Source organism: Onychostruthus taczanowskii, unplaced genomic scaffold, assembly GCF_017590055.1.
Source record: "Onychostruthus taczanowskii isolate IOZ18803 unplaced genomic scaffold, ASM1759005v1 scaffold41, whole genome shotgun sequence".
Taxonomy (NCBI): domain Eukaryota; kingdom Metazoa; phylum Chordata; class Aves; order Passeriformes; family Passeridae; genus Onychostruthus; species Onychostruthus taczanowskii.
The window spans coordinates 7,407,448-7,434,262 of NW_024501571.1; the positions used below are offsets into that span (position 1 = coordinate 7,407,448).

The 26,815-nt window shown below is 43.8% G+C and overlaps 1 protein-coding gene across 1 annotated transcript in view; it reads left to right on the forward strand.

Annotated features, from left to right (window-relative positions):
* LOC121340593 (exocyst complex component 4-like) overlaps positions 1–16,573 on the forward strand; it is a gene marked incomplete at its 3' end in the record, with an annotated part of 62,273 nt that extends 45,700 nt beyond the window's left edge. The window contains exons 6-8 of the mRNA XM_041413453.1: positions 1,984–2,227; positions 8,201–8,378; positions 16,375–16,573. Of these exons, the coding sequence (XP_041269387.1) occupies positions 1,984–2,227; positions 8,201–8,378; positions 16,375–16,573 (621 nt within the window). The remainder of the gene's footprint in view (positions 1–1,983; positions 2,228–8,200; positions 8,379–16,374) is intronic.
* Positions 16,574–26,815: the final 10,242 nt, after the last annotated feature.

The following is a 26,815-nucleotide window of genomic DNA, read 5'->3' on the forward strand; positions in this document are numbered from 1 at the left end:
GAACAGTCCTGCATCCAGTTGTTAAATTCCAATTGGTGTTTGAAATGTCTTTATTTTATCTTTGCTTTTTTTGATGTTTGTTTTTTTGTGTTTAATTACTGCATTCTGGGTGTTTCTTGTTGCTTGTCCTGTAACTTGTTCACATTTAATTGAAAGAAGTGTGTGTGAGAGAGAAAAAAAACCACTGTTTGATCTTCCTGGTGTTCACTGTCAGAGGATCATGGAATAGTTTGGAGTTGGAAGGGTCTTTTTAAAGGTCATCCACTCCAACCCTCCTGCCATGGCAGGGACACCTCCCACTGTCCCAGGCTGCTCCAGCCCCAGTGTCCAGCCTGAACTTGGGCACTGCAGGGATGCAGGGGCAGCCCCAGCTGCTCTGGCAATTCCAGCCGAGCCAGGAATTCCTCATTGCCAAGATCCCATCCATGGCTGCCCTCTGGCAGTGGGAACCATTCCCTGTGTCCTGTCCATCCCTTGTACCCAGTCCCTCTGCAGCGCTCCTGGAGCCCCTTCAGGCCCTGGAATGTGCTGGAAGCTCTCCCTGGATCCATCTCCTCTCCAGGTGAGCACCCCCAGCTCTCCCAGGCTGGCTCCAGAGCAGAATCCCTCCTCTCCTCACTCTCACCTGCTGCTCTGGGTTCAGATGTGAGACCATGTGAGCCATGAGCTTGTTTTGAGCCAGAGGTGTAGAGTTTGGGATCACACTGCAGGAAAAAAGCAGCCTCTTGATTGACTGAGCCTCAGGTTGCTGTAAACTGGCACCCATTTATTGGGATTATTTATAAATTGGCACCATGCTTGGGCCATTTTTTTTTTGATCTTGCTCTGCCTTAGCATTGGTGCTGCTCCTCTGGTCAGAGCCCAGCTTCAGGCAGCCATTCCTCATTCCTTCCATGTTCCTTCCACCCTTCTGCTGGATCTTTTGACATTCCTTCAGCTTCCTGGAAAAGTTTCAAAGTAAAAAAATCTGGTGAGGAGTTGAAACCATGGGAGTCATCTGTCACCCAGCAGCCTTTTCAGAGCTTTTCAGCCCCAGTCAGATGAAACAGCCTTTGGGTTTTAATTTTGATCCAAGGATCTGGCGTGGTGCATGACACAATGTGGCTGTAGATCTTCCAAGATGCTTTTAATTCAGTTTGCCTTGAAGACACTTACTTCACGTAAGTGTTTAAATATATTTATTAAATGTTTCACCCAGTCTTTAACAGAGGCACGCTATTGTTGTTGCTGGGTGTTATCTGTAAATTAAGAAATGTTGCTTAATGAACCTCCTTAAAACAAGCAGAATCTCTCTTGCTTTCCCATCCCCTGTCGCTTAGCAACAGGATTTTTCCCCGTGCAATCCCCGTTACTTCAGGACCATATCTGCAATATCCTCTCTAATTCTTCTCACTTTACCCTTCTAGAAGCCTTGCTGCAAGATTTGAGGAACTTCATCAAGCCCTTGACAGACGTAATAAAGCAGAAAAAGATAAAATCAAACAATCAGTCACTTCGGCAGTGTAAACTTTGCTGAATTCATCAGCAGTCTCTTAAGCTTGATAGTGTTTGTAATGAAAATTCCTCTCTTGGGAAGAAAATAGCAAGGAAAACCAGCTGGGGAGGAAACTGAGGGGGTTTTAGCACCTTGAAACACATTTAGGGGATTTGTTGGGATGTTGAACCTTCTCATTTATTAATATCTTGATTGTACCAGAGTTCCTCTATTTCCTAATGTGGAATTTTCACCATGAATTGTTCCTAAATCAATTGTTCCTAAATCAATCCAATGTGTGGGCTGCTGTGTTTATGTCCAGGGAAGCCCCCAAGCAAACAGAAACATCCTTTGCTTCCCCTCAAAATCCAAGTGTTTCTGGTTTCCTTGTTCATCCTTGCTTGCTCCACATGCTGGGAGTTCTGTGAAGCCAGAGGAGCTCCCAAGCTGCTTCTTCAGGGTGCTGATGTTGGGTTCTTGCTAAAATCTGGGATTAAAATCTCTTCCAGTGCGAGACTCGAGCCTTCTGGAAATCAAAGAGGACACAGAGCTGGATCCAGAGGAGAACAGTGCTGTCTTCATGGGAATCCTCATCAAGGGGCTGGCCAAGCTGAAGAAAATCCCAGAAACAGTGAAAGCCATCCAGGATCGCTTGGAACAGGAGCTCAAGCAGATTGTGAAGCGCTCCACCACTCAGGTGGCTGACAATGGCTACCAGAGAGGGGAGAACATTTCCCAGGAAAATCAGCCTAGGTAAGGAGATTACAACTCCCAGCCCTTGATTGCTGCAAGAAAAAAAAAAAAAATTCCTAATTGATAACATGAGTTAAAATGAGAAAATTCAGCTGGGTGATTTCGAGTGTAGCAGAGTCCAATTAAGCTGATGCAGGTGCAAAGCTCTGAAATCATGTATGGAACTAATTCTAGCACAATTGTATGGCCAAGTCTCTAATTGTTTTGCAGCCCCATTTACATTAATGGCAAAGTGTGGAAGCCAACTGGGCACTGTGTTTGTGCTGCTCCTCAGAATTCACTGGAACTGGCCTTTGGAACACAAGGATTCCAGCAGGAATCTCTTCCAGCTGAAATGTTCATCTCCACGTTGTCATGATCATTGTCCAAAGGGAATTAATGGCAGAAAAGTAAAGTGTGTATCTTCATTATGTGCAATATTTGTAGTGGAAAATCACTCCCAAGGAAAACATCAGCTTGATAAAAACTCCTTTTTTAATTCCTCTCATTAGCACTGCTGTGGAAACAATTCTGTTTTGAAGGCTTTGTAGAGTTACAGTGCTGGTAACTCAGTGAAAATGAGCTTTTTTTAGATGGGTCAGAAGGCAGAATTTTAGTTTCTGATGCCAGGAGTATAACATACTCTTATACTTGTTTTATGAACCAGTCTGGAGAGGTTGTGTGGCTCCTGGTTGTCTGTTGGAATTGATAAATTGGATCAGGTTATATATCAATGCCATTAACCTGCCCAGAGGGTTGAGTGAGGCACACAAAGGTTTAATAGGTTTTGGCATCTGTTGCAGAGTGTGAGCCTTTTAGATGCTCATGGAAAATGTCTTGAATTCTTGTGGAGTACAGACATAATCAGAACTGGTTCTAAACCTAAATCACACATGAAGTTTACAGCAAGCAGGTGAATTCATTTATATTGAAAAGAATAAATTACAGGATGGAAGGGTGTCCCCACCCCTTAAATTAGCTTCACTTTTAAATCAAAGCTCAGAGACTTTCCTGCTGTCAGGGAAAAATAAATCTGAACAAGGCCCTGCTGCTTCAACAGAGCTCTGTAAGACCCCAAATTTGAGCTCAGTGCAGTGCCCAGGACTGATGAACTGTTCATTAGGCTGTCAGATGATCCTTGAAGTCCCTTCCAACCCAAACCATTCCAAGGATGACCAAGGATGAGGCTGATGTTCTGCTTGGGGAAATTGTGGTGTAATTCCTTTGGAGACCCCATGCAGCAATGATTTAGAGCCCCTCTTGTTGTACAAGACAGAAATGATTTGTAGAACCTGCCAGAAAAGCTGCAGATCTGACAACAGCCACTGCTGATCTCATTCTTGCTGCTTTTTAAATTTAATTCTCTTTTCCTTCTTTCCTTAATAAGCTTTTCCATGTAGCTTTGTGCTGCCATCTTTTACATTTGTGTATAAAAATATTGTTAATGACTCCCAGATTTTTAAACTCCAGATTTTTCTGGTTTGTGATGACTCTCTGGGTGCTCTCTCAGATCCTCAGAGCTTCAGGAAGGGCAGGAGCAGGTTCCAAGTAGCTCCTTGTCCCTGGGGAAAGATAACTTTGAAAACTCTGCCAGAATCTCACCACATTCTAGCTGAGCTCAGCTATAAGTGGACAATTTTAAAGTCTAGAGAAATTCTCTAACATTTTTAGATCTCTGTGCTTCAAAGAAGTTTGTGGAGAAAGGCTTAACTACAGGAATTGCCACTGCCTCATCCTTAATTAGTGACTCATTAGTCACACCATCAGATTTATAAATCCTTTTCTGGGGTTGTGGAGGACAGAGTGGCCCAGAAGAGGCTGTGCTGAGTTTCCTTGGGGTGCTGCTGCACAAACCTGTGGGGCTCTCCTGAGTTTTGGAAGAGTTTGCACTTTAGAATAACAATGTAGATGGGTGCCTACTTGAGGGACAAATTTATGGGACATTTTGTAAGGAAACATTACAAATCCAGTCCATGGAGAGATGGGAGATGGACACTTTTGCTCCTAAATACTCTTACTTGGATTCCATGTGCTTTTCCCTATTATTATTACATCCATATGATATTGTGACTTTTGCCCTCATCTCCAGGCTTTGAGACAAACACAGGAATTATGTCCAGGCCACCCCTCTGACCAGGCACAGCCTGAAACACCTGAATTGTCACTAATGTCCCCTCTCAGGTGGCAGCAGTCCCTGGGCACCACTTCACTCCCATTATTGCCTGGACCATGGAAGTCCCTCCTGGCTGATGTCACTGTCCCCAGCACATTTCCCCTGGCTTTGAGTGCAGGGGTTATGAGGTGGCTGTGACAAATTTTCCTGTCACTGTGTGTCCCTGTTCAGCTCAGGGCACTCCCTGCTCCAGCCCCATCCAGGCCAGACCATCTGATGCAATTTGAAATATATATTAATATATTAATTTGATGGGTTTTGTCTCGTTGCCTGGGTCACTTTTGGGTCAACTCCTTTCAAAAATGACCTGACAGATTCATAGGACTTTTGGGGAAAAGGAAATAAGATAAGAGGTGCTGGCTAAGCTGAAAGCAGGGAGATGTGGGAACACAGTGATGAGAATGGAAAATGTACTGGGGTGGCAGCTGCAGACACTGGATTTTGGATCTGGGGATTCCATGTCCATCAGCCTGGAAGGTGGGAGCAGGAAGACACTGGAATTCCAAACAAAAAGGGTCTGATCAGAGCAGTGTTATCTTACTCATGGCTCCATGAACAAGTGGAGAATGTGAGGTCGGGCTCACCTGGTGAGAATAAAGTGAACTTGTCCAACTCTCCTGTTGTAAATGCAGGGAACACCGTGGGCAGGGAGGAATGATGAATCTCACTCCATCTTAGCAGAAGGCTAATTTATTACTTTATTATACTATATTATATTAGAGAATACTAAACTAAACTGTACTAAAGAATACAGAAAGGTACTTGTTGAATGTTAAAAAGATAATAATGAAAACTCGTCTGTGGGTAAACAATCTCCAACCACATTCCACATGAGCACAACACAGGAGAAGCAAATGAGACAAGAATTGTGTTCCTTTTCCCTGAGGCCTCTCTCTGCCTTTCAGCTTCCCAGAAGAGAAATCCTGGATGAGGGAATCATGTTCAAAGAATGTGAATGCCACACTCTCCAGGTAGTTCAGTTCTGCAAAACTGTTCTTCCCTGGGGCAGCAGGGAGGTGTAGGGATAACTGAGTCTGTCATGGGATGTTGTAGGAAGATGGGCTGGCACTGAGAACGTTTTCTCAGTGGTAGAGAATTAATTTGGTACCCTAATGTGACATCTTTTAGCATTTGCTGCTGTTCTGAAATGTGAAGAAAAGGGATACATACACAATTTACTGGGTTTTGTTAGAATAGGTATCTTGGTTCCAGTGGCTCTTTATTTTTGTGGCTCTTTTATTTTTTTGTTATGTTGTGGCTCAGGGCCAAAGCTAACCTTCAAAAAACTAATTAGGGAAATGTCAGCTTTAAAAAAAATTCTGAAGGTTTTGAGAAAAACTAGTTTTTATTGAAAGCTAGCACTTTTTAATCAGAGCTAAGATGTAAAATTTCAGTATGCTGATGTGATCAGAAAGTAAGCCCAATGTTTTCTGTGGTTCAAGCCTTTGTGTAGTGAGTGTTTTGTCCCTCACAATAGAAGCTCTTAGCACTTCAGAGAGAAGTGGCCAGAATCCTCCTGTAACGCTTGGCCTCAAAATGTGGTATAGATTTACAATCATTAAAGTAAAAATGGAAAAAATCAAGTCAAAAAGTTTGAGTCAAGACAGTCACAAATTAATTCAGAGGGCTGGAGCCAGGCTGGCAGAGCTGGGAATGTTCTCCTGGAGACGGGAAGGATCCAGGGAGAGCTTCCAGCACATTCCAGGGCCTGAAGGGGCTCCAGGAGAGCTGCAGAGGGACTGGGGACAAGGCCTGCAGGGACAGGACACAGGGAATGGCTCCCAGTGCCAGAGGGCAGCCATGGATGGGATCTTGGCCATGAGGAATTCCTGGCTGGGCTGGAATTGCCAGAGCAGCTGGGGCTGCCCCTGCATCCCTGCAGTGCCCAGGGAAGGATTGGAGCAGCCTGGAATGGTGGGAGGTGTCCCTGGAATGAGCTTTGAGGTCCCTTCCCACCCAAACTGCTCTGGGATTCTGGGATTTGGGAAACTCAGAATCCATCCCAAGAGGTTTTTATGGAAAATGGGGGAAGAAAAGGGGAGGGAGACCCTTCATGGTTTCCTGAGATTCCAGGTGAAGCCCCTGGGTCCATGAATGTCTTGGAGAGGAGATGGATCCAATGTCAGCCTGGGAGAGCTGGGAATGTTCCCTGGAGAAGGGAAGGATCCAGGGAGAGCTTCCAGCACATTCCAGGGCCCGGAGGGGCTCCAGGAGAGCTGCAGAGGGACTGGGGACAAGGCCTGCAGGGACAGGACACAGGGAATGGCTCCCAGTGCCAGAGGGCAGCCATGGATGGGATCTTGGCCATGAGGAATTCCTGGCTGGGCTGGAATTGCCAGAGCAGCTGGGGCTGCCCCTGCATCCCTGCAGTGTCCAAGGCCAGGCTGGACACTGGAGCTTGGAGCAGCCTGGGTTGGTGCCCAGGAATGACCCTGAGGGTGTCCCCAGTCCCATTCCCTGTTCCTGTGAGTACTGAAGGTGCTGGAGATGGAGTGGGAGCAGCTCCTGCCCTGTCCTGCCCTGGGGCTCGCAGCTTCTGCTGGGCAGACTCAGAGCATGTGGTGGCTCCAAAGCTGCTGCAGGAAATGTGATGGAGCCTGTCTGTCAGAGCTACAAGTGCCTAACATATGGATTTGGGAAGTGTTATCTCCATGTTTTGTTGGGGGTTATGTGGGGACTCGAGTTGCTCATTACACGGCGCTGAACTCCAGAGGGATTTTTCTGTTCTCCAACAGGAGCAAGTGGGATGGTGCTGCCACAGTCACACGCTGGTCAGGACTTTGCAAAGGTGCTTTAATTATGATAATTGGGCAGTGGGAACCATGGGAGCAGACAGAGTGCAGTGCATTTAGATGATGTTATAGCTCTAACAAACAGGAGTAAAATAATATAAGCTATATAGGAGTATAATCATGGCAAGTGATGAGGGTTGATATTTAGCTTTTCTGTCATTTGAAGCCTGCCATATTAATTTAATAACTCAAAAATAATTCCTTTTATCCTGGTTGTGTGTGTAGGTCAGGTTTTTATTGCCCTGAGACTCATACTTTTTTCTGGGGGAAGAGCAGGTTGTTTCCCTCCCTGCCTGGGCTCTCACAATGGGCTCTAATATTATGTTAGCCCAGTTTAATTACTGTGGCTTTATTAATGGGTTTTGTCTTCCCTGTAGCCCTAAACAGGACACTTCTAAAGTGAGAAATGCTGCTATAGGGAAGGGAATGAGGAGAAAAATCCTCAGGAATGTTCAGATTCCTGAGCTGAAGCGAGTCCTTGTCACATTCATATTTTCTGGAAAAATCCCTTTGCCCAGGGTTTTTCTCCTGGGAAGCTGAGAAGCCTCAGAGAAAAAGGAAAACAATTTTATCTCATTTGCTTCTCCTGTGTTTTGCTGCTTTGGAATGTGGTTGGAGATTGTTTATCCAACAGGTGATTGTTTCATTGGTTTTATGTGAATTATTTTGATTTAATGACCAATCAGTGCCAAGCTGTGTCAGGGCTCTGGAAAGTCATGAGTTTTTCATTATTATATTTTAGCCTTCTGTCTGTATCCTTTCTGTATTCTTTAGTATAGTTTAGTATTCTTTAATATAATATAGATCATAAAATAATAAATTAGCCTTCTGAGAACATGGAGTCAGATCCATCATTCCTCCCTGCCACGAGGGCACCCCACAAATACAATAAACCCCCTGATCCCACAGAGAACTGACCTCAGCATGTCACAAAAGAAGCACATGAAACCACAGTGCCCTGCCCCCCTGCCCTGCTGCCAGCCCTGGAACGTTCCAGAAGCTGAGCAGAGCTGTTTGTGTGGTTGCCAGGCTGCTGCTGGAGCTGCTGGAGCTGCTCTTTGACAAGTTCAACGCCGTGGCCGCCGCGCACGCCGTGGTGCTGGGCCACCTGCAGCAGACTGTGGCCTCCCCCTGCAGCCAGCACGATGGGGACATCAAGCTCTACGACATGGTGGACGTGTGGGTGAAGATCCAGGATGTCCTGCAGGTAAGAATCCCTCAGGTGGGCATGTTTTCAGCCTGCAGCTATAAAAAAATACAAAGTCGTACAAACAAAACCCCGTAAATTACAAAGAAAATGCAAAACCCCTTCAGAACCATAGAATACCTGTCATGCTCAACACTCAGTATTGCTGGGATTTATCTTGGTTTTTTGGTAAGTGGCCACATTTACGACAGATTGTAATACTCCAAAGAGCTTAAATATCAGCAAAAAAAAAATAAAAAATCCCGTGGATTCCTCCTTATGGTGTTTGGAAAGGTTGATTCCTTTTGCCTACCAAGTGATTTATCAGCAGCTTTCAAAGTGACATTTTTGTTCTGTGTTACCATGTCATGCCTGTCTTATAAAGTGTCACAGCTGTAATGGCTTGTCTTCTGCTGTCATTATGGCTGGGTTTAGGCAGCTCAGACACTTGCTGCCGGCGTGTTTGCAGCAAATTCTTATTTGATTCTTCCTCTTAACTGCAAGAGACTAAAGCTGTGCCTTGCTTAGGCTTTATTCAGGTGCTGTGCCTCTCACCCAGGGATCTGAGGCTCTCTCAAGCAGCAGAGCTCTCATCTGTCACACGTCTGTTCTCTCATTCTTGCTGTGATGTATGTTTTGTGTTATACTAAACACATGTTTGGTGTGTTTTTATTTATTTCTTTATTTGGAGATTACCTTTATACATAGTGCACAGATGTGGAACTTCACCTGCTGTGTGATAGAGGAGGTCAAACAAGTGAGCCTGGCATTATTTACAGGAGGGGGAAGGATTTATGTTGGTCATTCCAGCTCTGGGCTGGTGATGGAAAATGCTCTCTGCCTCCTGCCCTAACTCACTTTTTCAGTTTTGGGCTGGTTTGTAGCTGTTGCTCTGCAGGATTGTTTGACTGTGCAGTGATGCAGGGTTTTTTCTTTTTTCCTTACCCAAATATCCCAATGACTTTAAATACTTGGGCATGATAAATGTAAGGTGTGAGCCTTCAATCCCCTTCACTGACTCCTTACCCACACATCTGTCTTTCTAGAAGAATTATTATCAAAGGAATCTCCATCACTTTTCCCTATGCCACAAACTTGCAGCTCCTTTCAGAGAATTCCCAGAATGGCTGGGTTGGGAGAGACCTTGCAGCCCATGGAGTCCAGCCCAGCCCAAGCCCTCAGCCAGAGCCTGGCACCCAGTGCCACATCCAGGCTTGTTCAACACCCCCAGGGATGGTGACTGCACCACGTCCCCGGGCAGCCATGGCAGAGCTTTATCCCCTTGCTGGAAAAGCTTTTTCCTGACACCCAACCTGAATTTCCCTTGGCGCGGCTTGAGATACTGTTCTTGCAAAAATTTCCTTGGAAATGTCCAGCCAGAGGTTCAGGAGGGGTTTTCTGAACAACAGAAAATGTCACACAGCTGAAGTGGGAATAAATAAGGGAAGAATAAAATGGAAGAATTAAATTTAAGGATATGTGGAAGGGGTTTGGGATGGGCAATCTGCAGCCATCTTCCTGTGATCCATGAGGCCCAGAAAAACATTGAGCTTGGAGTTCTGCAGGTTTTGCTCCAGAAAGACAAAACCTTGGAGTAAGAACATTCCCCAGACTGATCCTTCAGTGCAGCAGAACATCAAGGCTGGATATTCCCATCCTCTGTGGGAGTTTGGGATGGGTTCAGCCCTGGTGTGTGGTGAAATTTGGAGTGATTTCTGTTGGCTGTTCCTGAACAGCATTGCTAAAACTCAAAGCCTGTGGAGGTGTGAGCACTGAAAGTGCTTTCTGTGCTGGGCAGAAAATGTCTGACCAAGATCTCTGGGAAAAGTGTGCCAAGAAAAACAAAAAGAACCCCCTTGGAAAGGTTTCATTGTTCTTGGGTGTCAGGGGGAGTCAGAAAAGCTTCCAAAAGAGCTTTTACAATGCATAAAAGCAGCACTTTAAGATCCATAATCTCTTGCTGGTTTAAGGTAAGAGATGAGCATTGACTGGCATGAAAGGGAGGAAATGCTGCATTTCTTTGTTCAAAATCTTGTTGGTGTTTGTACCTTAGTTCCACTGGAGTGGCTTAAAATATTTTTACCTTAGAGTGTAAAAAAAACCTTTGATCCCAAAGCCTAAATTATCTCTAACCTGCTTTTCTGTGTAAAGATAATTTTTGGAGAGGAGATCTTGTATTTGCAGCAGAGGGAGCAGAAAACTCAGTTTTAAAGGTGTTTAAAGCTGTTGGGGGAGGCTGAGAACTTGGAGGAAGTGGCTCAGGGAAGCAATGCAATTCCTTCAAGCCCCAGTGAATGGAATTTAGTCAGCACAGCAGAACAATCTCACACGAGTGGAATTCACAGGGAAAATGTTCTGTACATGTGCATTGTGCATCTCTGCATGTGAAACTCAGGAAAATTCACGTTACAGCAGGGTTATCTCTCCATGTCTTCACCAAATAACAGGAGCTCGTGGTGGGCTGCAAATTGTGGGGGTGGAGTTGTTTTCTGCAGCTCGTTTTTGGAGCTGGATTTCTGAAAGCTCCCTAATAACTGCACCAGGCTCTCTGGTGTAGTGTGAGAGGCTCAGTGTTGAGCAGTGCTGAGGCACAAAACATGCAAATATGAAATATTTTTGACCTCCTTTGAGAATGGAGGAGTAACACAGAAGACAGAGTGACCTTTTCCAGTTGGTAGGCGAGTGCTAGAAAACAAACAAACAAACAAACAAACAAAAGCAGTTTGTCAAAATATTAGAGCAGCCTTGTTCAGGAAAACACCACTTGAAGTTATTTCCTTGTCTCACAGCCAGCATAGCCCTTGATCATGTTGTTCCATCCATGGGAGAAGGGGGGAAATTTGTTTAGATTTCAACTTAAAGTTTGGCATTTTGTGTGGAGCTGATTGAGCTCTTCAGTGCAGGAGTGGGTGGAACATCCTCCTGAGCAGCCTCATGAATGCAGGATCAGGGCCTTGGCTGTGTTCTGGAGAGAGCTGGGAGCCATGTCCTGATGTCAGTGCTTGTGTCAGGATAAAGAGTGAGGCAATGCTGAGGTTTCTGGGACACTTCAGTGTCTGTGCTGGATCCTGCAGGACTGCTGGAATGAGCCCCTCTGCTCTGGAGCCAGGCTGGGCAGCTAGGAATGTTCACCTGAAGAGAAGAAGGCTCCAGGGAGAGCTTCCATCACATTCCAGGGCCTGGAGGGGCTCCAGGAGAGCTGCAGAGGGACTGGGGACAAGGGATGGACAGGACACAGGGAATGGTGCAGGACCCTGCTGCAGGAGAAGCCACCAGTGACTTGTCCTGTTGGTGACATGACCAGTTAACAGCTCAGGCTGGAGCTGTTTGCCTCCAAGCAAGAAATCTTCTCTCCTTTCTTAGTGATGAATTTGTAGTTGGTGATTCTAAATTTTTAGGGGTCTATGTCTTTCTCCCTCCCACAGAAGAAAGGGAAAATCACACGTATTTTCTCTGGGACATAAATCTTTAGCAGGTTCTCTGGTGGGCTGTCTGCTGAGAAGAACATATTAGACTGACAACTAATATGTTCCTTTTTTGGGGTTTTTTTTCTGTCTAATGCTTTCCTGTGTTTTCCAAAATTCGTGTCATTTAGCAGCCCAAACATTGCTGAAACCATAAGGAAACTGGGGAGGGAGGAACTGAAGCCTCCTCTCTGCCCACACACTCCTGTTGTGCTACTGCAGAGCTGGGGACAGCAGACACTGAGCCTTGAGAAACCTCTCTTCAGGATGCTCCACCATCCCCATGTCCTTCCTTATCCAAGGGAATGGCATTTGAGGGAGGGAGCAGGGAAATGGGATAATTTTGTGCCTCACATCTGGGCCTGGTGCTGGGCAGTGATCTTGCAGAAAAGCTGCATTTAAATTGCATTTGCTGGGTCACACTTGGCCAGGAGTCCTGGGAGAGCACTTGGAGATGAATTTCAGGGCTCTGCTGCAGGAACCTGAGTCCCTGTCTGGTTTTTAAGGGAATTAATGGCATAAAATCCTGGTCCCCTTGGGCACGCAGGTCAGCAGGGGAATGTCTGTGCAGTTCAGCTTCTCAAGGCTGGCCTAGGACAGAGGCTGGGCAGAGTTCCAGAATAAAGCAGGGATGGATTGAAAGGATCTCCTCCCAGAACATAGAAAGAATACAGACAAAAGGCTACAAAGAATGATAATGAAAACTTGTGACTCCTTCCAGAGTCCGGTCACAGCCTGACTGTGATAGGTCATTAACTTAAATTAATTCACATGTTGGATAAACAATCTCCAACCACACTCCAAAGCAGCAAAACACAGGAGAAGTAAATGAGATAATATTGTTTTCCTTTTTCTCTGAGGCTTCTCAGCTTCCCAGGAGAAGATATCCTGGCAAAGGGGTTTTTCAGAAAATATGAATGTGACAATTTGTCCTTGGTGCCCAGCTGGAGCAGGAATTGTTTTGTCTCCCTGCTCTGTGCACAGAGCTCACCATCCCATAATATGAAGCCCAGCCCCACATACTAAAGCAGCACAGAATGTGAAAAATAGAAAAGCTACAACCTGAGGCATCACAGCAGCCTCAGTTACTCAGTGGGAAAGGTGTGGAGAGGTTTCAGCTCCATCCCAGCCTCAGCCAGCTGTGCTCCCACCCCACTGCTTCCTTCTCCCCAGCCCAGGATGTTCTCCTTGCTCTGGCAGGATTCTCCTGTCAGGAATGTGATTTGAAGGAGCTGAATTGGCCAAGGTTTGCTGCTGGCTGCTTCTTCTGCTCGCTCAGGTCCCTGAACTGTGGCAGGGCTGGCACGGGAACAGGCGAGGGAGGGAAGGAACCGTGGAAAAGGGAAGGGAAAAGGTTTTTTCCTGGCAGGGGAAGGGTTTTTCTATCAGCTGAAGCTGCTCCGTGGAGCTGCTCATGTAAAACCCAAGTGGTTTTTGCTGGGTGGCTCAGCACAGGTCTGAACCTTTGCATTTAAAAGCTGTTTGTGACACAGTTGGTACTCAGAAAGTCAAATCAGCTCTTTGCATGAGAGCTGTTAATGTGCCATAAATCCTGGCTGGAATGCCAGAGCAATATCTGAAATTGCTGCTGCCTTTGGGAAGTTCACCAGGTGATGTTTTGAACCCGGAGCAGTTATTTTTCACAAAGTGGCTCCACTGGTATTTAATGGCTTTGTGGTCCAAATAATGGGCCTGACAATCTTTGTGGTTCTTTTTAAATGGTCTGGAGTGTGTGGAACTGCTGCCCTTGTGTCCTGGCTGGTTTGGCTCATTAATGCTCATCTCCTTGAGAGAACGTTGGTCAAAAAAGGGATTTGTCTGCAGCTTTAAAAAACAAACACAGCTTCACTTGGTCTCTAGCAGGAGACAGTGAGGAGGGAGAATTGCACTCCTCAGAATGGTGATATTTAAAAAGGGAATTTAAATAATTAGAGTAGGTCACTTGATGCTTTTCCCTCCCCCCTGTTATTTGACATGAGCTCAGCACATGCAGGAGTAAATCCAGGGTGTTACAGTGTTTTCTGCAAATATGTGCTGCTAAGAACATGAGAATTTCTGGGGAAGTTTATGGCCCAGGAAGAGTTTCACCTTTCTGGATCTAGAAAAGGACAAGCTGATTTTGCAGGAAGGTATTTCTTTAAATCTTGGCCTTACGAAGAAGGTTTGTAATGTCCTGCCTCCCATCTCCATTAAAATGTTTTATAGATTTGCTGCAATTTACCTAAAAAATTCAGGTCTTTTTGCAATGCCAAACAGCAAATAAATTGGTACTTTTGTTAAGCTCTTAAGAAGATGCACTTGGAATTGGGGGTGATGGAAATGGCCTTGGTAAAGGTGAAAAAAAGTGTCAGGAAGTGCAGAGATGTTTCATGGAATCACTGGAAGGGCACAGGAAAAGGCATCCTGGCCTTTTAAAAACAAAGAATATGAAGTAGAAATGCCCCAGATTGATGTGTTTTCTCTTTGACAGGATGATCCTGGCTGAACTGTGTTCAAAATTAACTGAATTACGTGGTTACAGGTACCTGGACGAGCTCCAGAGCTGAGCTGGCTGCAGACACTGGATTCTTTTCTTTCCCAGGGATGGCCCTTGTTGACCAAGCTGTGCCATATTTGATTTTATATTTTGTTAGCCACTTTTTATCCTGGAGGTGTTGATCCAATGCATTTCATAAACACCAACATTTATGCTGAAGTTCAAAGGAATCAAGTCCAGAATAAAAATTATTTGTTTGAACAATGCACAGTCACTTGTGCAGCTCATTGCAAAGGAGGTCAAAGGGCTTTGGGGAGATTTTAAAAAATAGTAACTCCTTTAATGAAATATTTGCAGGTTTATGAGCAAGGAAAAAAATTCTTCATCTTTTTTCCATGCTGTAAAGTATCAAGCTGCTCTGAACTTCATTTAAGGTGGATTTTCCTTTTAATTGTTCATCACATTTAGTTTTATCATAGTTTTAAATGGGTTTTGGAATTTATGCCTAAATATTCACGTAATTCAATCCATGTGAGTTAAAAGCAACTTCAACTCTGCTGAAGGTGCTGAAAAAGGTGCCCAAATTCTTAGAGAGAGAAATAATTTCAAAAAGCTGTTTGGTGGAGTTGTGAAAGTCAAAGTCAGCTCTGCTGGGTGTTAGGCTGAGAGGAAAAGGTTGGGAATGCAGGATAGGGAATGACACATTCCCTACTTTGCTATTTGGCAGTTGGCACAAAACCTGTGCCTTGTGAACCCTGGGCCATCATTAAATTCTTTTTAATTGATACAACTTGAGAACTCGGAGATTTTCCAGCTTTTTTTTCCCCAGTGATGCCACTTGGAAGATTTCTTTCTCATGCTGGAAGATTCTCTGACAAGGACTAAGAGAGGTGTGAAGTGACCATCACACCTGATGTGACTCTGTGATCCTAACAGGAATGTGAGTTTTGGAAATAAAGGATGCAGAATTCCCAGCTTGTACAGGGCTTGTTAACCTTCACTTTCTTGGAGATGATAAACATTGGGATGATCTGGAAGAAATGGAAATTCTGCTGCAGATTTGCACCCTATCTTTTATTTTAACCTTTTTTGAACAGTTTTGTCAGCTCTGATGTGGATTTTTTTTCCCCTCTGTTTTCTGTCAGTATCTGTTGTACTTCATCCCTGCTGTCAGCTGGAATTAGGAGGTGCTACAAGGAGTTCATCAGCATTTGTAGACATGTTTTATAGGACTATAAACCTCTCTTTTGATGTGCTGAGCTCATACTCTGTCCCTGTGTGAGTGCCTTTAAAGGCAACGACTTGTTCTGATGCCTTGTGAAGGCTGAGCTAGAGCAGAGGCTGGGCAGAGTTCCAGAATAAAGCAGGGATGGATTGAAAGGATCTCCTCCATGGATCCACCTGGGGCAGCACAAGAGCCCAGCCAGGGCTGCCCCCAAGATGAACCCAAATGGTCCCAAAATGCACGAGCGCTCCCGGGGTCTCTCCCTGGGATCAGCTCTGCTCCATGTGCACATTGCAGTTCAGTGTCCAATTCCAGCTCAGCCCCTGCACTCCCATCCTGCTTGTTTTTCTCTCTGCAGCCCACGGGGTTTGTGCTCCTGGGCTGAGATTTGGATCATTTGTCCTTGGTGCCCAGCTGGAGCAGGAATTGTTTTGTCTCCCTGCTCTGTGCACAGAGCTCACCATCCCATAATATGAAGCCCAGACCCACACACAGAATCTGAAAACTACAAATCCTAAAACCTGAAGTATCAGTTCCCTTCCCAGCTCCATCAAACCACTGTGAAAGGAAAAAGGTCAAAAACTCCTCGTGTCCTCCCTGCAGGATTCCCACTGTGACAGCAGAGCTGAGGGGGATCCATGCAGACAAATTCCTGCTGATGGGAGAGAGGAGCTGATCTCCAAGGAAAATGTTTGGAAATTGTTTTGCTTAAAAGCCTTTTCTGCTCCTGTGTGCATCATGTGTGTTCTGTGTTCTGTCCTGTCTGCATCATGTGTGATGTTTGCAAAACCTTAGGGTGGCATCTTATTTTTTCCTGAGGTTTTCTAGCTCTTGCTGCTTCTTTCCATATAGGAAGTCTCTGCTACAGAATTGCATCAAGCAAAATCCTTCCAGAATCATAAAATGGTTTGGCTTGGAAAAGATCTTCCAGATCTTCTGATTCCAACCCTGTGCCATGGGCAGGGACACCTTTCCCTAGATGAGGGTGCTCCAAGCCCCATCCATCCTGTATCTGCAGGGTTTTATATTTTATTTGGTACTTTTTTTAATGGTTGTGCTGCCCAGCTGCCTTTTCATGTGGTTTTATTTAGGAATTTTGCATACATCTCTCAGTGGATTTTGAGAAACAGATCATTTGGTTTCTAGGTATACAAGGGTTTCAGCAGATAAAACATTGATAATAAAGAACGGAAAATAAAGACTTGAGTGGGACTGTGATTCTTGAGGGCACTGAGAAAATATTTCAGCACATAATCAGCCTCAAAACTCTTTCTTCATTACTTTAAATTCATTTTGTGGCTTCAGCCATATTTGCTGTACCAACTTTTAGCCACTCAGCTCCCAAAGGATGTAGTTTCTGCTTCCAAATAACTCATGTAAATGTGTCTGTACAAGGCAGCAGCAAGTGGCTGATGATTCACTGGTGTTCCCAGGGCTGAGAGAGGCTGCAGAGCTCCAAGCCTGTGTGATTTAAGGGAAATGACAAACTTCATGCTGTGTCTTGGTTTGGAAAGCCAGGTGTCTGCTGAGGAAGGCAGGAGCCTTCCTTGAAATGGAAAATGCAAACTACTTCTCTCTGAATTATTATAATTTTGAAATTAAGGGGCTCTCAGGCAAAGATATGGGAGCAGGAATAACAGTTCTTTACTAGGAAAATGAAAAATACAAATGCAATAGTACAAAAAAGAAAACAGAGTCAGAATAAACCTGGCACGCTGAATGTAATTAAATGCCTTGGAAAGGTCTTTGGGGTCTTCATTTACTGGTAGAGACCGAAGAATTCTGGCTGTGGGTGTGCCCTGGGTGAAGCTGGGAGCTGCAATCTGGTTAAAAAACAACATTGGTGCATTGTTAATCCAGATTTTCCAGTCAGAAAAGCTGCCCTCCCTCTGCTTTGCATTGGCTTGGAAAAAAACCCCAAAATCTTAAAGAGCAGCACCAGGAGAGAAGGAAAAAATCCCTGTGTGCTCCACTCTGTGAGCCCAGTGCTTTTATTGAGAGGAGCTTTGCCCTTTATTTTTAGTGTTCCAGAACCCTGGAATGTCCCTGATCACTTCTTGCCACAGTTTCTGTGGGTGAAATGTTATTTTCCAGTGGAAAATGTGGTGGTGGTGCCCACTATTCCCAGTGCAGCATTGACTGAGGGGCTCTGGAAAGTGCTATAAAAATAATTCTCCATGTGTTAACTCAGACTTTGCTTTTCTGCAGTTTCTGGTGAGCCACCCTATGAATTTCTGTGATGGATGAGGTTTTCCAAAAGAGCCAAAGGCATTTAGGATCTAACTCCCTTGGCAATCTAGTGGGAATTGGACAACTAATTACTTTGGATTCTTTGGAAAATCCCAGATCTAATTTTGTATTATAATAACATGATTTTAAAGGAAGGTAAACCTCCAAGAAAAATAACATTTGGTGTATTTTTTTCCTTTTATTAATGGACAGTAGAGCTGTTTTTCTGACCAATTCTCCTGTGTTGAAGCTCCTTTGGAAAAGGCTTGGAGCAGGAGGTTGGATGGATGGGCTGGATCTGCTTTTCCAAGGGCTGACCCGTGGCCCTGTGCAACACCTGAGATGAAAACTCTTGTCTGATGCACTCCAATTGCACAGAGGTTAATTGTGTCATTAATTTTCTCTCCTGGGCTTAAACAGTTGGAATTTGCTGCCTCGTGACAAGGAGAATAATCCAAATTAGTTACACCTCCCAGCAGGTCAGTAAATAAATAAATCAGAGCTTTCCCTTAAGTGTAAAATCCAGAATCTGTCTGGTTTTACTGCCAAAGGACACTGGACCAACACAGAATTATCTGGGACACAGTAAAGGGATGATCTCACTTTATTACAGTGATTTGGTGCTCGTTCCCTCGCTGCTTAATCAGGGTGGTGCCCTCGTAGAAAAACTGCATTTTCCAGCCCCTTTTCCTGCCAGAGTGATAAATGATGGTGCCTCTGAATTGTTCCTCTCCTGATGATTTGCTTTAATTCACGAGGGTGACTTTCCCTCAGAGCCCATCGTGGTGCTAAGGTGGAAAAAATGAAGATGTTCCCAGAGATTTCTGTGGATGTGACAGCTGTGGTGGAGAACGTTCCCAAAGCTTTGTGGTCCCTCAGGAAAAGTGATGCAGGTTCATTGCTGTTACATAAAAATAATAAAAAACCACAATCATAAAGAAAAAAGTTCATCAATCAATATAAACCTAACTATAATAATAACTTTTAAACTTTGGTTCATTCCTGTTACATAAAAATAATAAAAAACGACAATCATAAAAAAAAAGTTCATCAATCAGTATAAACCTAACTATCAATATAAACCTAACTATAATAATAACTTTTAAACTTAAAAAAGAAATTACAACAACCTTCATTCTACCTCAAACTACTTCAAAAACAACCTTCAAACAATTAAATCAACTAAGGTATTAACTAAACAAACAATCTCATACCATTTCCCTCACATTAAACAATTTATTAACTAATGTTCAAAATACAAAGCATATGACTCTCCAAAACAAAACAACAATTAATTTTCTTTTATTAACACATAAACATAAAAACTTTAATAAAATATATTATATAAACCTTTCCAACCATTCAATATCTTCACCTAAAAGCCTACAACAGTTACAAAATAAATAGAACCAAACTCAGAATCAGATCCTGCATTGCAAGGGGATTGCAGCTCTTCCACAGGACACTTTCTTTTTAGTGGGACCAGTTTTGGAGTGTGGATTTGTGAGTGTTCATCTCTACCAAGCCCACACCGATTTTTCAGTGTCCTGCCTGCCTTGCTGTTCTTCAGTGCTCACCAGGACTGCTTGGGCATTTAGAAAGTAGAGATTTGAAAGTATTTCTCAGGAAATCTTTACTTTTGTTGTCACACTCAGAGGAACAGTGGGAAAACCCCCAAGGATTCCAGAGGATGGCACATTTGTGAAAATTACTGTGAAAGTAACTTCCAGTGCATGGTGAGGTTTTGGTTCTTCAAAGAAGCCAAAGCCCTGGAAAACATGACACTGCAAGCAAAATTTGAGCATCCTGATCCAGCTTTTTAGTGGGGAGTGGGATTGAAGGGGAGAGAATTGCATCCCTGCCTTTGTGTGTGCTTCAGGACTGGGCTGTCACAGCAGCAACTCGTTAATGCTTTGCCTGGAGCAGAACTGTGACTCTCCTTCTGTTAATTATGAATTTGTCATTTTCAAATCTTAGTCTTTTGGAGCTGTTTGGAAGGGTGAGGGGGTTGGAAGTGGATTATCTTTAAGGTTCCTTCCCGGCCCATTCAGTGTTTTTCTGATCTTTGTGCAACAGGCACCTTAGTGCATCTGGGTTTATGCAGATCAGAGGATGTGATTTGCAGGAATTTGTACAGTCAGCCTTCCCTTAATGGCAACCTGTGTGATTCCTTGAATTCTCTGAGGCTGCAGGTTGTTTAAAGCAGGTTAGAATTTGATCCTGGTATTCCCAAATCTCGCTTTCCTTAGCAATGATTCTTTCAGCATAATGTTCTTTGGTTTAATATTCTTCAGAGACTGAGTTTGAGCGATGTTCTTTGTTACTCGTGCCTCATATCTGCTGTTCTGCCTCTGCTCCCTTTGCTTTGTCTCTTAGCTGTGTTTTCTGAGAGCCAGCCAGATGTTAATCTGAATTTCTGCACTGCCAGCCTGCAGTGTGCTCTGTGCTCCAACATTCTGGATTCTGGGCGCTCACAGTCCACCCAAACACCCTTTGACACTGGCTGCAAAGTTCACTGGGATGAAAATCCCAACATCAAACAGGGACTGAAGGGATTCTGCAGGTGCAGAGGAGACTGAGATTTTATGAGATTTATCCCCAAGGTCACCAAAATGTGCCCTGCCTTTCCAGGAGTCTTTATTGGGTGGGTCACTCCTCGTCTGCTGCTCAGCCCCCTGGGAGGTGCCAGCCTTGGCATTTTCTGGGAGTGCTTTCTTAAGGCCAGGAGTTCAAACTGAAGGTTTGCTTAAACATTCTTCCATTTCGTTTTGCTGTGAGCTATAAAATTACCCATTTCCTTAAAGATCAAGTTGAGGGTTCACAGATTAATTGATGGTCTAAAAACAGCCTCCTGTGATATTTCCTCACGGCCTGTGTAGGATTATTGTGTGATCTGGCAGGGAATTGTTCTTTTGGATGCATAATTTTGTGCTGTATTCATGATCCTGAGGGCTTTTGGCTTTATTTTGAAAGGTGCTGTAGAAGGAATGTGAATCCCTTTGACATTTCCAAGCTACAGCCCCCTCAAAATTGTAACTCAGTGTCTGCTCAAGGAGTAGATGCTGGCAAACAGGAGCAGCACAGTGAGCAAATACATCCAGGGCAGGGCAATACAGTTAAATTTAGGAGGAACTCAGTAATTCAGATTTTTTCTTTTCTATTTGAGGAACAGACAGGGAGCTCTTCCACACCTCCACCTTCCCTGTCATCCAGTGTCCATGAATTCCTGAAAAAGTCTTTCTCTTTCCAAAAGTCTTTCTCTTTCCATTGTAGTCCTGGCTGAGATATTGGAAAGGCAAAATTCTTGAGGGTGTGGAGAGTATTTAAAATACCTTTGTCAGCAGAGAAATGAAACTTTTGGAGTTTTTTTGGGTGTCTGCTTGAAAAGGCTCTGCGTGATATTGAAAGAGCTGCCCAGTGAAAATGTGGTTGCAGGGGTTGTTGGTCCTTTTTAAACTTCACACTGCCATGTTTGGGGATTTTGGGGATGTTGTGCTAATGTGGCATTAAGGAACTGAAAAAAAAAGCAATGGCTTTTCCATTGTAGGGGAAAAATTGATCTTTTTTTGGGCTGTAATTGATTTGTATTTGCAGGGCTTTTTGCCTTGCTAAACAGCCTGGCTGTGTCAAAATAAGCCCAGGCCCAGCACCTTGGGAAGATGCTGATGATGCTGGCATTTCTGCACCTGCTTAATTTGGGTTTGCAGGGGAGGCCAGCGAGGCTGCCTGGGAGACTGCACTGCAGAGATGTGCTGGCACGGCACAACAGAGCCCAGTGCACTTTAATGAATCTGAAATCGTTTCCAACACGTATTTTGCTGAGCCTCAGCTTATTTTTGCAATCCTGAAAATGGCTCATTAATTGCTGGGAGCCTGACCATCCCTTTGGACCAAAGAAGTTGGGGCCAAATTAGAGTTTCTCTTAAGCAGAGTTGACTTTTTCCTTTAGAGCGGCCCTGGGTAGTTGTGATTGTTTTAAAGGAGACTTTGGGTTGAAAACATTGATTTTTAGCTTTATCTGCCTCATTTTGTATCTGAATTTTTACAGAATCATACAATGGGTGATTTTGGCACACAGCTGTAAATTTTGAGCTTTCTCTGCTCCAGGCTGTCCCTTGTGCTGGATGCTCCAGGTGTGGCCTCTGCACTCACCCAAACTCCTGCTGGCTTCTCCCTCAGCCTCTGAACCATCCCATCCTTGGACTGATGCCTTGAGAAGGCTGAGCTAGGACAGAGGCTGGGCAGAGTTAATAGATTTAGGATCACTTTTGCAGGGATAATCTGTTCATATTTTAGTGATTTCCCTCTCCATGTTGCTGTGTTTCTGGAGGGTGAGGTTGTGCTCTGTAAATACTCACATCAATTTTAAATGCAATTTGTACAACTCAATGCTGCTGCTTTCCTGCACAGATTGAAAACATCTTGGATTTAAATCTTGTTTTCTTTTGGATCTCAGGTGCTGTAATATCTTCTCAGGTCCTTGTTCTCCTGTGATCTGGTTGATGGAACAGGCTGGGTTATTTTGGACTGGATGTTCAGGAGCTCTTCATTGCTTGCCTGGTGTGTTTTCCTCACTCCCCAAATTCCCATCTTCCCTGAATTTCCTGCTCTGCTCCTTCCTTTCTGCTGCATTATTGTCTGCAATACTTCCTATTGTTTGTGTGTGTTGGGGATGATTTCCTCTGCTGAGCACAGTTGTGAGGAACTGGAAGTAATTTACTCAGAGAAGGGTTTGAGCTTCCTAAGATTGAGAAGATTGTTTAAAATCTCTTCTGCAGCCTGATTGGAGGAGGTTGTATACTCTTGTTAGGGGAGTTGTCATTTTATTAAGGCCACTTGGGGCATCCCTGTCTCTTTGGTTGGCTTTGCTTCCAGCCAGCAGGAAAAGCTTTTCCATTTAAGTTTAAAAAACTTTTATGTTATGAATTAAATTTCATATTCCAATTTGGGGTTCTCCAAACTGTTTGTTGAGAGCAAAAAATTCAATATAGTCACTGTCAGGTCAGTCTTGTGGGGACTTCAGGGAAAAAGAGTATTTTGAGGTGGAGAGAGATTTATTTCCAATATTGCCCTGCAGGTTGTGAGTTGTTGGGAGAGGTGAATAATCCACATGCCATAATCTATCAGAATTGGAACAGATTCTTGCAAAATGTTCTATTTCTAGGATTGAGCCAAGAGTTTAGAAATCACCTGTTCCTATCTGATGTTTGAGCTGGGTTTTCCTGAATTTGCAGGGTTTTCAGGGAGGTTTGATCTATGGGGTGGGGAGCTCTGGCCCTGATCCAGAGGAGCAATTAATGGGATGGGCTGATGGAGAGACCCTTCCCAGGCTGGAAGTGGTGCCTGAGGGCTCTGCTAGCTCCTGGCCAGGCTGCCCAGCACCCTGCAGGAGAAAGGCAATATTTTAATAATAAAAATAATCTTTTCTTTAATTCTATATTTTATGTAATTTGAATTTTATATAATTTGAATTTTATAAAATCCCTAAAATTTTAGAGATTTTAAGGTGTGTCAGCAGGGCCAGAGTTGGACTGCATGATCCTGGTGGGTCCCATCCCACTCAGGGTATTCTGTGATTATTACAAATATTTTATAATAAATAAGCACAAGTGCAGCCTTTTCCAGAAGGTGGTGGCAGCTCATTTTCTTATCTTTACTGGGAAATAGCCCAGCCTGCATCTCCCAAGGTTCAGAGTGTGTTTTATGCAATATCAAGTGTGTTTTATTGAGTATCTCTGGCACTTCTGGACCAGGAGGATAAGGAAATAAAGTTGTCATTTGTATTCTGCTGTTTGTCAACCTGCAGACAGGGGGATCTGGGGATAACAGTTCATTATTTACTTATAACAAAATCTGTCACACTGGGGATTAAAAATGTCATTTCTCCAGAAGTGGAGGGCTTGGGTGTACTGCAGGAGCCAGGCACCTGTGTCAGAGTTGTTCTGTTTCCATGTGGGGATGGATAACAGCATTTTCTCCTTGCTTCCAGCCCTGCCCTGCACTGAAAACGGGGAATTGACTTTTTTTTTTTATAGACAGGGTACCTAATTTCTCTATGAACTGGAGTGTTCTGTCTTCCTGCATTATCCTCATCAAGACCTTTGAAACTCCATTGCTGACCTGCTGAACAGATTCCAGAGAAATCCCAAACCTAAACAGATTTACAGGTTGATTTACAGCTCCAATTAAATCACAGAATCATCCATATCACCTTGTCCAACCCTCAACCTGTCATCAGAGGAAGAACAATGTGGGAAAAGTAGAAAAGTTTTGGGGTTTTGGTTGTGTTGGGTTTTTTTTCCTCCTCCTGTTCTCCAAACTCAAGAGCTTCCCAAAAAAAAAAGAGTTTTTGAGTCCAGAGGTTGCTCAGCTCCCGTGACGTTCGTGTTTCAGGCACTTCTGAAATCCTCAGTTTCAAACCCTGCCCTGGGTTGAGAGAATTGGATTCAAGTGGAACTTTCTGCAGAGAAGCTGCTGCAGAGAGTAGGGAGCAATTAGAGAAGGCAGGAGACACCTTCTTGCTAATAAAATCCAAGACAGCTCAGTGACCCAGCAGCTTCAGGGCACAGTGTAAAGGAGATTTTCTACTGATTATTTTTCAGAGAGAACAAGTGGTGGTTTTTTTTTTTGTTTTGTTTTGTTTTGTTTCTTTTAAGAGAGCAAGAATGAATAATAGGCCCTTTCTGCAAATATAACTTAAATAAGAGATCTTAAAGGTAGTAGGACAGTGACAAAGAAAACACTTTCTGCAGTTTTATCTTTACAAATGGAAATGTCTGAAATCCGTGATGGCTCTTCAGTCAGAGGCAGATGAAGGGGTATTATGTGGCTGCATCTTGTTGTCATGATAATTCAAGAGGGACCATTTTCTTATCCATCTGAAAGCTGGGTGGTGATAGATGTCAAATATTTGTCCTGGGTGGTAAAGTAAATATTTGCCATCTACCTGTCCCCATCAGTGAGCAAATCGCTTGCAAACAACACCATATTGCAAGGAGGAGGAACAAAATGACATAAAAATTAAAGATGAAGCCACTGAATGAACAGGAGACACTAAATAAACCTTAAAAGTTAAATAAAAACGAGGTGGATGGATTCCCTTGTGATGGAGAAAGCCAAGTGATAGAGTGCATTATGCAAAGGTGGTGAGATGACAAATGTCAGTGGGAATCTGCAAAGCTGCTTGCAGACCAGGCACGGAAGACAGACTTGTTGTAGGAGGTGGGGGAACATGCCTTTATTTAAAGAATTCCTCTGTCTAGGGAGAGAAAAATTCAGAGTAAGAGGGGGCCACGTCCAGGGACAAAACCCCTGTGCTGTAGGAACTGGAGGGTGTAGGCAGGAATTCTGTCTGGGGACCAAGGAGTGGGAATGGAGTGGAATTTTTCCTTTTATTTAATGGAATGCAGCTGTGTCAGGAGGTTTAGGTTGGATTTTAGGAAATTTTTCTTTCCCCAGAGGGTGGTGGGTACTGAAAAGGCTCCCCAGGGAATGGGCACGTTCCCAAAAACGTTTGGACAACACTCTCAGGGATGCACAGGGTGGGATTTTAGGGCGTTTGGACTGGATGAGTCCCTTCCCACTGTGATTAAAAATTCCCACTGTGATTAAAAATTCCCACTGTGATTAAAAATCCAGAGGTGCAGGCTGAGCATCAATTAATAAAATTAACAGAAAAGGAGGTAAAGCAAAAAACCCAAATTCCAAAGCAAAATTCCTCACTGGCTGCTGCTTCTCAGTTGTCCAGTCTTGGAATGATCTTGCTTTGGAGAGAAAGAAAAGCACCAAACAGACAGACAGTGCAGCTGCCAAGGCTGGAGCTGTGTTTATTTGGCACAAATAACTTAAAATGTAGAAATTGAGCCCCAGGAGAGCTGATAAGCTGAGATATTTTTGAGAGGAGGCTGTAGGAGGGAAGTGAAGATGACTGTTGTGGGTTTTGTGGAGCAAATCTATTTGATGGATCTTTAGACCCTTAAGAACAAGACACCTGCAGAAGGCATCGTGGGTTTGTTGAATTGCACAAGATTTTGTGTTAAAAAAGAAAAGAAAAAAAACATTATGGGAAAGAGAAATGATTTCTTTGAAACCAATCTGGAGTGTAGACGGGGAAACAACCCAGAAACTCTTCCCTTCTGATATAAAAACACCCAGGCAGAGCTGGAGGCTTTAGAAAGAACTCCAAAATGAATTTAAGCTCCAAGGCACGATGTCAGAAGACTTTTTTAGGAAGGAGGAGTCTGAAGTCACTGAGGAGCCAGGAAAAATCAGCAGCCTCTCCTTAAAGCCTCCAGCTGAGGATTGGAGAACAAGCAGAAATGTCTTATTTACATCTACAAAAGAGCCTGCAAATTATTTATGTAGTGGAAAAATTGGCTCTTGTAAGGTTTATTTATTTATTTAATCACTCAGAGCACTTGAAATGGAGAAAGAACTTTGCAGTGGGGTTATTTGGTTGGTTGCTGGTGTTTTGTTTTGTTTTTAATTGCAAAAAAAAAAAAAAAACCAAAAAAACTGACCAGGAGATGTAAACTAAAAATCGATGAAAATTATCATAATGGAAGGAAGAAAGGTTAATTCTGGTTTGGTGATGATCCTTGTGGTGCTGAGCAGGGCTTCAAAAAGAGCTGTGACAGCAGGGGTGTCAGCAAATTTTGATGCCTGCCACAAAATCCTCTGTGTTATTTGGGACAGGAAGGGAGTGATGGATCTGTTAGATGTTTACATAAGTGCAGTGAGGGGGAAAATAAAATTATTTGTGGACATTCCATGGTTCTGAAAGAGGCAAAGGCAGGAAAGTGGCATTTTTAGGAGGCTCAGTGGCAGCTGCTGTGAATGTGCAAAGTATGATCCACACCGGGAGATGGTGGGGAGTGTAAAGGAAGGATATCCAAGGAAATTTTATATTATTTTATAGAGAGGAATGCTGGCAGCCTCAGTGGTGTCTGCCAGGAATTGTCTGGGCTCACCCTGAAGGATATTGCAGGACAGGAAGGGATTAGGATTGGGGCAGGGGGTGTTTGGAGCACATTCACCTTTGTCTTGGTTTGAACAGCCAGGTGTC